The sequence below is a fragment of the Paroedura picta genome, chromosome 6 (genome assembly GCF_049243985.1).
Source record: "Paroedura picta isolate Pp20150507F chromosome 6, Ppicta_v3.0, whole genome shotgun sequence".
NCBI classification, from domain to species: Eukaryota; Metazoa; Chordata; class Lepidosauria; order Squamata; family Gekkonidae; genus Paroedura; species Paroedura picta.
This window is the reverse complement of record NC_135374.1, coordinates 31,636,684-31,647,238: the sequence shown is the minus strand read 5'-3', so window position 1 is coordinate 31,647,238 and position 10,555 is coordinate 31,636,684. Positions and strand designations below refer to the sequence as shown.

General features: G+C 42.8%; 1 protein-coding gene across 23 annotated transcripts in view; it reads right to left on the bottom strand.

Moving 5' to 3' along the window:
• The window catches only part of ZBTB20 (zinc finger and BTB domain containing 20), a 643,318-nt gene that overhangs the window by 27,382 nt on the left and 605,381 nt on the right, over positions 1–10,555 (bottom strand). For all 23 annotated transcript variants that reach the window (XM_077341935.1, XM_077341943.1, XM_077341936.1 and 20 more), the window contains one exon: positions 4,415–6,007. In XM_077341935.1, coding sequence (XP_077198050.1) covers positions 4,415–6,007 — 1,593 coding nt within the window. The remainder of the gene's footprint in view (positions 1–4,414; positions 6,008–10,555) is intronic.

Below are 10,555 nucleotides of genomic sequence, written 5' to 3'. Positions count from 1 at the left end.
TCCAGAGTGGGAAAAGGAAGAGGGAATGTGTGTCTGCACAGAAGACACTTGAAGAACTTCAGTTATGGATAAGTGCCACCATGTTTTCATCTTTGTATCTTCAGTGCAGTCCCACATGGGAGAATAGCAAGCTCACTTTCTAAGGAGGTGGACTTACTAAGGAGGCAGGTATGAGCTGTTTTACCTGAATAATGACTGCAGCACTGCTTTCTCCACTGCCACTTCTCTCCTGAAATCCATTGATAGATTAAAGCTTAACAAATGTAGATGATGAGGACCCAGTTGCTGTTTTACAGATCTCACAAATGTCAACATTGCACCCAAATGCTGCAGATGATGGCTGGGCCCTCACTGAATGAACTTTCAAAGGCAGCAGGCATTCCACCTTTATCCTGTGGAATAACAGCCATTCTAACAGTTGTCATGACCCATCTAAAAGGTGTCTGAGTTGATACAGGCTTTCCTTAATGAATGCCATTTAAGCAAACAAACAGGCTATTGTCTTTTCTGAATGGATATGGCAATCTAACTTAAATAGTAATGTTCTCTTCATGTCCAATGTGTGTAGTCTATTCTGCGACAGACTGTGGATCAGGTAAAATAAAGTCTTGTGACATACGGAACTCTGAGACAACTTTTTGGAGAAAGTCTACACTTGGGTGTAGCACCACCTTGTTCTTATGAAATCTTATAAGGGAGGGGGCCATATTTCAATGCTCATAATTCCTCCACTATTCTTGCAGAGGTGATTGTTTCCAGAAACATGGTTTTGTAAGAAAGGAAAGACAGTTCACAGTAGGCAGTTCACACATTCAAGTTGCTGGACTTAACCAGCATTAAAACACAATAATATGAAAGGGTAGGACAGCCATAGATCTTTAGGAAAGAAGAAAAAGGAGCTTCTTAGTCAAAGAGGAGGAGAAAAACAGAGGAAAAATCCTGTGTCTGAGGAAGGGAAGAGGAAAAATCCATACTAGGGATAAATTCCATTGAAGGACGGAGGGGTATAAATTGTACAGCACTCATCTGCTGGTAAGGAGAGCATGATGGGAATTGCCAACCCTGGAAGTGGGGGTAAGTGGGTTTGCATCCCACTGGGGCCATAACGGTCATGCTCATGGGAGATAAAAACCACATTGTGAGACTGGGAGTTAGTGTCCCATATGTGAAAATTCAGAGCCAGGCCCACTGGATGAACATGCTGTCAAAGGTTTTTCTTGAAACTTCTTTACTGGTGGGACGTCAACTATATCATACTTTGATGAACAGCAATCAGCTGTATCCAGAGAGGTATCCATAGTTTTTTTCTGACAATCTCTTCTCCATTAGACCTGATATGACATTGATGAAGTGGTGAATAGATTTGTAGTAAAGGAAATCTTCAATGTAGAGATGAATTTGACCTGTGTGATTGAGTTGGCAATATTGTTCAGTATCTATGACTACTTTGTGATCAATGTTGAGCTGTAGACATTGAAGCCTCCAAGGCTTCATCACCATGGTAAATGCTAGATCTGAATTAATTTTCTCCAATTCCAGGTATTTGAATTTATTTTTGGCTTTCTTTGGCAGGGGCTCTGAAGCCACTTGCCACGCAGATATAGTCTGTTCATAGATGAATTTTGGCCAGAATAGAAGCCATGGAGGAGAGAATTCCACAAGCTTCCAGAAAGCTACTTTGATGAGTGCTCCCTCTCCCCTCCATCAGAACCAGATATTTTTCCCCCTTAGTTCTCTTTTTACATCTGTAGAGAGAGAAGATACCATGTGTTGCTTCTAGATCTCTTTGGGAGGGCTCTGAAGAGTTCAGCAGAACATCCAATTATTTTTCCCATAGCATCACTTTTAAGCAGTGAACATAAATAAATAAAAGACCCACCAAGAAAAATGGCTGAGGTGATTTTTCTCTAGAAGCAACACATGGTATCTTCTCTCTCTACAGATGTAAAAAGAGAACTAAGGGGGAAAAATATCTGGTTCTGATGGAGGGGAGAGGGAGCACTCATCAAAGTAGCTTTCTGGAAGCTTGTGGAATTCTCTCCTTCCATGGCAGATCCTGCATTGAGGCAGTACCTTATGGAACTACACAGAATACACAAAGATGAATCCTGACTTCAGAGTTTCTGAGAAATGTTAGACACAAGAAATTTTTTTACAGCTATATAAAGAGGGAAAGGATGAGCTAGAGAAAGATTTTAGAGAGAGCATAATAAGAAGACTGAATGTTTTACAGTATCATCTTAAACCAAATGACATTCTTCTCTCTATTGAAATCAATGAACCTAGAAAAGTATAACTGTATTTAGGATAGCACTATTAGTGCCTACAAGAAGTTTTAATAAAGAAGGACAACTATCATGATACAATAACACAACCAATAAAAAAGAAGATGGGGAAACGTTCCATGTGGATAAATTAAATCCACTAAAACCAACTGGTTGTGCCTTGGTAATCCAAGGACCCAGAAGTAAGTAGATTAGCTATATTTCAGAACTGCTAGTTACGAAAGTCATGGGAAACTGCTGTAGTCTCAAGACTGGAAAAGAGTGAATATATTGATTTCTAAAGGATAATGGCTAATGAGGTAATCTGCTTCCAGACTTCTAGAGTATTCGAATAAATAATTCAACATTTTAAAACATGCAGAATGTTTTTATCAGATAGCAATTAATGAAAAGTTCTTCACCCTCCAGCCATGCTGCAGAAATTGGGTGGCCCCCATGCCTTATACAGTAAGGCTGGGAAGAATTCAGCCTCCTGGCTGAAGAAGAAGAAGATTTTTCCTGATCTGGACAATGACTGTTATATTACTAGCTTGAAATTACAAGCAATAGACTGTAAAAATAGGTTCACACTTTGCTGGAAAGCAGCAGCCACATGTGAGGTACTTGCAGTGCAATACTACAATGAGTTACTTTAGTCCCATCCCAGATCTTAAATCGATTGACTTAGATTGGAGTAATTCTGGCTAGGACTGCAGTGTCACTGCTGTTAGTGAAACTAGCATTATGTCAAAGGAAGGATGTGATAGATTTTTCTGCAGTCCCCCTCTCACCAGTTGTTCTTGACCCTAGTGTTGTTCCCAGGGGTCAGTATCCCTGCCTTGTTTGCCAGAGGATTTCTGCTGATAGAAAATGGAGGAGAGGCCAATTTCACCTCTTTGCTCAGTGAACCCTGCCTCCAACCTCTATGACTTTTAGTCCATGTAGCTCCTGGGATTCAGGGTTGGAAAGGATGGTTGTGAGAAGGGCAACATATATGACTCCCATGATAGAGCCCAGTATCTTTATATGAATCAGATAATAGGATTTACAAATATAAAAATGTACAGAACAATCTAAACATTCAAAATTACATTAAATTCACAAGCTGGGCAGATGGAAGCACAGTGATATTCATTAAGGACAATAATGACGAATTCCAAGGAGGAATGGGGAATTATATGTATGTAAAGTAGATAAAATTGGCTAGCTACAAGTGGTTTTTAAAAAAAAGACTGGAGTTAAGATAGTTGTTAATAATTTTGAATGTTGATATTAACCAGAAATGTTGCAAACCACCCCAAGACAGTTCACTAAGAGAGATGATCAAAATCAAATAAATGAATAAAATAAATAAAACAAGATAGTGAACTGAATGTGTCTCAGTATAATAAAAATGCACTGTAATCCTTCATGTACTTTCTTGGGAGTAAGTCCGAAGAATTAAATGGGACTTACATTTGACTAAATATGCACAGGTCTGAGAATGCCATTTTAGGATAGGTTGAGGATTATTTCTAGGGCATTAATTAGGTTCTGTCAAGTCATAACCAAATTATGGTGACCCCTCATAGCAATGATTAAATCTACTAAGTTCCCATAACAACAGCTGTAGTGATATGTTCAGTTTTAGATTCCAGAGTTCATAAATGATAATAAACGTCTTGAAAGACAAAATCGTTAAAGAATGAATGAAGAAAATGGATTTGTTTAGCAACCTAATACACACAGAGGAAATTTTCAATTGTATAAAGCAGGGGTAGTCAAACTGCGGCCCTCCAGATGCCCATGGACTACAATTCCCATGAGCCCCTGCCAGCAAACGTGGGAATTGAAGTCCATGGACATCTGGAGGGCCACAATTTGACTACCCCTGGTATAAAGGGATCACAGAGAACAGAGGGACAGCAGCGCTCACATGTGGAAGCAGAACAGATCCTAACTATGGCTAGGACAAGATTCACAACTTGATGATATATTCTGTCGTAAGTACTTCCAGGGTCATATGTACAGCAACAAATTAACAGACTACATATTTAGCCGAATCAGCACGTTGCCTATGATAGGAGAATACTCTCAAAATCAACTACACGCTTGTAAATGCAATTTTCTCCTCACAGCCTCACGCACAAACCAAAGAGCCACATGCTTACCTGTGTGTACAAACATGTGCTTGACATAATTCTGTTTGGCGGTGAAAGTCTTGTTGCAGAGGGTACACTCATAAGGCTTTTTTTCACCCTGCCCACCTGCTGTGCTGTGGCCTGCAGAAGGAGCCAGGGGCTGTGGGGCTGGCAGTTGGGCTGTAAAAGTTGACAGGCCAGGCTGGGACACTGTCACAAATTGTGTCTGTTGACCTAAGGGCTGAGGAAGGCTGAAGAGGAAAGGCTTGGGACCACTGCCAGCAGACTGCGTAGTAAAGAGTGCAGGCAGGTAGGTGTTGCCAGCTGTGCCAATGACTTGCGTGTTGCTGGTCAAGGTGAGCGGCATCCTCAGATTGCTGGTGAGGGTTTCTGTCTGGCGTAAGTAGAGCTGAGTACTTGGCAATGGCTGGGCAATTGTAGTAGTGACAGAAGGTTGCAAGATCCCCCTTTCACTACTGTTACTAATAGTGATCACTGCGTTGTCCCTTTCAATGTCATTGCCTCTGTCTGGTGAGGATGAGTTGGCATCTATGTGCTGCTGCTGAGTGCCTTCAGCAGTCGTATCATTTTGTTCTGCTTGGGAAGTCTCTTGATGACCTTCTCGGCTTAGACCAGTCATAAATTGTTGCTCAACAGAATCAGGTTCAGTGCCAATAGAGGAACTGACTCCAGAGTCAAAGCTCTCCCCCTTGGGCTCACTCTCAGTGCCTTCTGCTTGATCAGTATCCTCAGTGCATTCTTCAGATTCATTGCGCTCTAGTATTTGGACCCTTTGCTGTCCATAGTAGTCATAGTCATCCTCCATCTCTTGCTTGATGTGAATATTTCCCACAAGGGTCTGGATCCGAACTGGTCGTGGTTGCTTCCGGCAGTGTGTGGTTTCTGGAGTGGTAGAGAGATACCGCTCCATTTGCTGAGAGCGCTCATGGATTCGTGTAATCCAGCTTGGGTCTTCCATGTGATGGTCTCTGGACAGTCCCAAAGCTGTTTCATGGTGGCTGACCACTGCTCCACTGTAGAATGAACGCTCTCCACTGCCATTCTGCATAGAACAGGCATACAGAGCAGAGTAGATTCTGTCTACACTGTGTTGCGAGTGGCTTTGCAGGTAGCCAGATTCTGTGTCGCTGCTCTGCCCTGAAGTGGCTGACTCAGGAGTTCCTCGAGGTGTCTCCTGGGCAGAATCCTGGATGACTGGATAGATGTCTCCCACATTCTGTGACACAATCCGTGTGCACTCATCAATCACAGTTTTGATCTGCAGGATGCTGGCTGCTGTTAGGATCTGCAAGGCCTCCGACTGTGAGACCCTCAGCACCCCACTATACATGAAATCAATGAGCTTTTGCACTGACTGGACTGATACCACAGAGGGAATTTCAATGTCGCTGTAGCCTAGCAACAGCTTGTCCTGGAAGAAGGGGCTGCCAGCTGCCAGCACACAACGGTGGGCCCGCAGCATGCTCCCGTGGATGCGGACAGTCACATCACAGAAGTGGCCGCGGTTGCGTTGCTCGTTGAGGGTCTCGAGCACAGAATTGCTGAAGTTGTGGAGATTGATGCTGTGAATGCGCTCTGTCATCCCCTTGCAACTAATGTTACCTGCAACAATGGAAAAAGCAAACCAGAAAGACAGATTAGAGTTTGGTTGCTTCATGATTAATTCCCCCCCCCCCCCAACCTATGTTAGGGGAACTAGTCTGTATAGCACAACCATAATACAAGGCTGGAGATGGTGGAAATCAAAATTAGGGAGAGGCCAAATTTCTTCCCATGTATTATCAAAAATTCTGACTGTAGATGTATCTTCATTTTCCTCTTCTGGTCATGTCCGAAGACAGAGTAAGAAGTGGTTCTATACTTCTCCCTTTTATATATAAATGATGGTGTTCAGTACAACAGTTTAGTTGTACAAATCCAGATGCATGGAGAATTTTACTAGCTATTATTGAAACATTGGAATACTCAAATGGTTTCCTATCATAAAAACATACCAATTTGATTAGTCTTAAAAAGCAGCAATATGCCAAGGGCCTTTACAGTTGTACAAGAATGTTAGTGTGACAAACTAGCTATATTATTTAGATATTTTCTTTATGATCAGTTAACCTGGGTGGTGCAGAGTGGTAAGGCAGCAGTCATGCAGTCTGAAAGCTCTGCCAATGAGGCTGGGAGTTTGATCCCAGCAGCCGGCTCAGGGTTGACTCAGCCTTCCATTCTTCCGAGGTCGTTAAAATAAGTACCCAGATTGCTGGGGGGTAAACGGTAATGACTGGGGAAGGCACTGGCAAACCACCCCGTATTGAGTCTGCCATGAAAACGCTAGAGGGCGTCACCCCAAGGGTCAGACATGACTTGGTGCTTGCAGAGGGGATACCTTTACCTTTATCCTGAGGTTAAAAACCCTTACTAGTTTAAATTTGGGATTTAGAGCCAAATTATTTTATTTGAAAAATTTAATAGCTGTTCAATTTATGAATATGCTTGAAGTACTTCACAACATGAAACTGAGTTTCAAAAGCTAAAAATGAAATATAAACAATAAACACAGCAGAACAAGAGAATCCATAATCTTTCCCCAATATAATAAGACCCAAACGTGTGTAGAAAACTCACTGGATACTTGATTTGTCATCCGTGGTCAGAAGCCCACAATAGGGAACATCTACCTTCCTATGGATGGCCAATGGTACGTTGGCCCCACCATCCCCCACTCCTGCCCATCCCCCACTCCTTCTTCCAGCCAGAAGAGCAGCCAGCCCACTCAGCTTTGCCAACATCCAAAAGGTAAATTGGCCAGAGAGCAGGGTGGTTAGGAGGGAGGCAGAGATTGGGCTGCAGGCCAGCCTCAGGGAGCCCAGTATGGCCTATAGGGATGCCCACCCGCCTGGGATCCTGGAGGTGGGGGAGGGAGGCTCAGGAAAGGCCACCCACTGGCCCCATGGGGCCTGTGGCAGCCTGTAGAGGTTTTATCTGCAGCCCATCCAACATTGGGGGGCGGGGTAACAGAAAGCCCTGGAAAGGCTCCCCAACCAGTCCTATTTGTTTAGTTAACAAATTTCAAATTGTTGTTTACTAATGTTTTTATATTTATTTGAATACACTTTTATTGTTGTTAGCCTGTTGTTGGGGAAGGGAGGCAAATAAATATTTTAAGAACAACAACAGCAACAGGTCTGAAGAAGTCCCTGCCTCCTCCCCTTGGCTTTTAATGACAGAACCAAATTTGGAATACTATGGTTGCCTAGTAACGGCCAATGAGGGAATCTGCTTTTTAAAGCAAAAGGTTCTCCTTTAATCATTTTGGGGTTTTAAAGCTGCCCAGTGCTTTTTAATTTTTTAGTTTTCACATTTTTCTTCAAACCTAAGGCCCTTTTCACGTTCATAGATTATTTAGAAATAAATAATGACCACTCCAACAGGACAGTTGCTACTAAGCTATCAGCCATTCCGCTGCCTGTAGCAGTTTGTCCCATAAATAAATTATATATTGTAAGAAGAATATGGGAAGATCTGCTCTAAATTCAGAAAAAAGCAGATAGAGAAAACTTTCCTCCCTCCTCCATAATGAAGGAAACCAGAATTACCTATTCACAGTTGATGTTCAGTGTATTCAGTCAGGTATAGACAAAAGGAAGTACTTCAGTACATAATGTGATCAAAACTCTACACAGTATGAAGAAGAAGAGTTGGTTTTTATATTCCGCCTTTCTCAAAGCAGCTTACAATTGCCTTCCCTTCCCTCTCCCCACAACAGACACCCTGTGGGGTTGGTGAGGCTGAGAGAGCCCTGATATCACTGCTGTAGAACAGAACAGCTTTATCAGCGCTGTGGCGAGCCCAGGGTGACCCAGCCAGTTGCATGTGGGGGAGAGTGGAATCAAACCCGGCTCGCCAGATTAGAAGTCCACACTCTTAACCACTACACCAATTACAGATAAACAGCCTGCCTCTCCAATCCTTATGCGCTTAAAAAGTCCTTTAAAAATTCCTGATTGTCTGAATCCACTCAGAAAAACTAATGATAATGTTTGTTGTATCATCTGAATGCTACAATTCAGAAAGGTGGTATAAATACAAGCTAGACAAACTTCAGCTTTTTCTAGCTACAAAGCTCTGTTTGTTGTAGGAAATTAATAACTAAAAATGTTAATTGTACAATTAAGGGGTGCTAACTTCAAGTAACCCATTGAACGTTGTCATTTATGCAACATTGGATGCTGTGGTGCTTTATCAGAGGAAACAGGGGCAACTAAAGACATTTTTAATCTTAACACAGCCCGCGGTGCCGCGGGCGCCGCGGACTAAATAAAGCCGTGAGGGCTTTGTGGGAAGAGTTAAGGCGGGCTCTGTCCGGGATGAGGAAGGGTGCCGATTGGCCCCTTCCTACAGACAGACCATCGGCCGGGCCAATTCCTGCCCTGCCGACAAGGAAGCAACTGCGAGCCACGCAGAGCGCGGCTCGCAGTTGCTCCCTTGCCGCCGGGCAAGGGAGCCCCCAGCAGCCGCACTGCACGCAACTGCCGGGGGCTCCCTTGCCTGGCGCCCGCTGTATTTATTTTACAGCGGGCTTGATTACTAGTAATATTATAACATGAGAGTATAGGATGTAGCTTACAAAAAGGATCTTGGAGTCTTAGTAGACCATACATTGAACATGAGTCTAAAAAGGCAAATGGGATTTGGGGCTATATCAAATAGAGTATCGTGTCCAGATAACCCGAGGTGATGGTACCACTTTACTCTGCTCTGGTTCGGCCTCACTTGGAGTACTATGTTCAGTTTTGGGCACCCCAGTTGAAGAGGGATGTAGACAAACTGGAGTGTGTCCAGAGGAGGGCAGTAAAGATGGTGAGGGGTTTGGAGACCAAGACTTATGAAGAAAGGTTGGGGGAACTTGGTCTGTTTAGCTTAGAAAGGAGACGACTGAGAGGGGATTTGATAGCCATCTTCAAATATTTAAAAGACTGCCATATAGAGGATGGAGCAAAGTTGTTTTCTCTTGCCCCGGAAGGACAGACCAGAACCAATGGGATGAAATTAATTCAAAAGAAATTCCGTCTAAACATCAGGAAGAAGTTTCTGACAGTTAGAGCGGTTTCTCGGTGGAACAGGCTTCCTCAGGATGTGGTGGGTTCTCCATCTTTGGAAATTTTAAAGCAGAGGTTGGATAGCCATCTGACAGAGAAGCTGATTCTGTGAAAGCTTAAGGGGGTGGCAGGTTACAGTGGATGATAGGGTTGTGAGTGTCCTGCATAGTGCAGGGTTGGACTAGATGACCCATGAGGTCCCTTCCAACTCTATGATTCTATGAGATAATTTTGCCTCCACTTCTTCCCAGATTAGCTAACAAATGCATAGATTAAATTAAAGCAACTATTACAAAAATTACTGAACATAATTTGTGTGACTGTTCAGTGGATTTTTATTTGAATTTCTTCATGTAAAAGGATTTCGGTAGTGCACTGTTAACAATCCATATCAGCCTCTTTGATTCAATCTGGCATTTCAGATTATTTTCCCCAAAGAATTATTTATCTTTGTTAAGAGAAGTTCCTAATCTAATACCTTTACAATGCTACTTTCATCAAACTAAAGTACTATTTATTTTGAATGGGTAACTGATTGGAAGTTACATAGTAGATGTAACTGCAGAAGAAAAACTATACTTAGAAACATCCTTTAGTCAGTGCATAAATAAAAATGGCCACTTGGTGGCATCATTTGTTAAGACAAGAAAGCTCATGCATAGTTACTAGCTAGTCTGACTTAATTTATGAGAAGTCCTAGGGTTACTAGGTCCCTCGAAAAGATGAAACTGGATGCTTGGACAGGCTGAGAAGTCTTATGAAGCACAAATGAAAGTATGGCTGCTTCAGAAGGATATTTAAAAACATTCAGGTCTGTTTGTGCCAGCCTTTTGCTGACAGAGCTGCCCCACCCACTCACCTATAAGTACAGTAGGAGATTAACTAGTCACTTCAGGGCCAAATGAAAATTCAGAGAAGGCTATGACGGGCCCTGAGAAAATCCCCCATCCTTTCAGTTTCCTGCTGTAAGGAAAGGGGTTTTTTATTAGCGGGACCACTGGAAAGAACAGACTGGCATGAGAGGACTGGTAGCTGAATTGGTATGGGCTAACTGGATTGA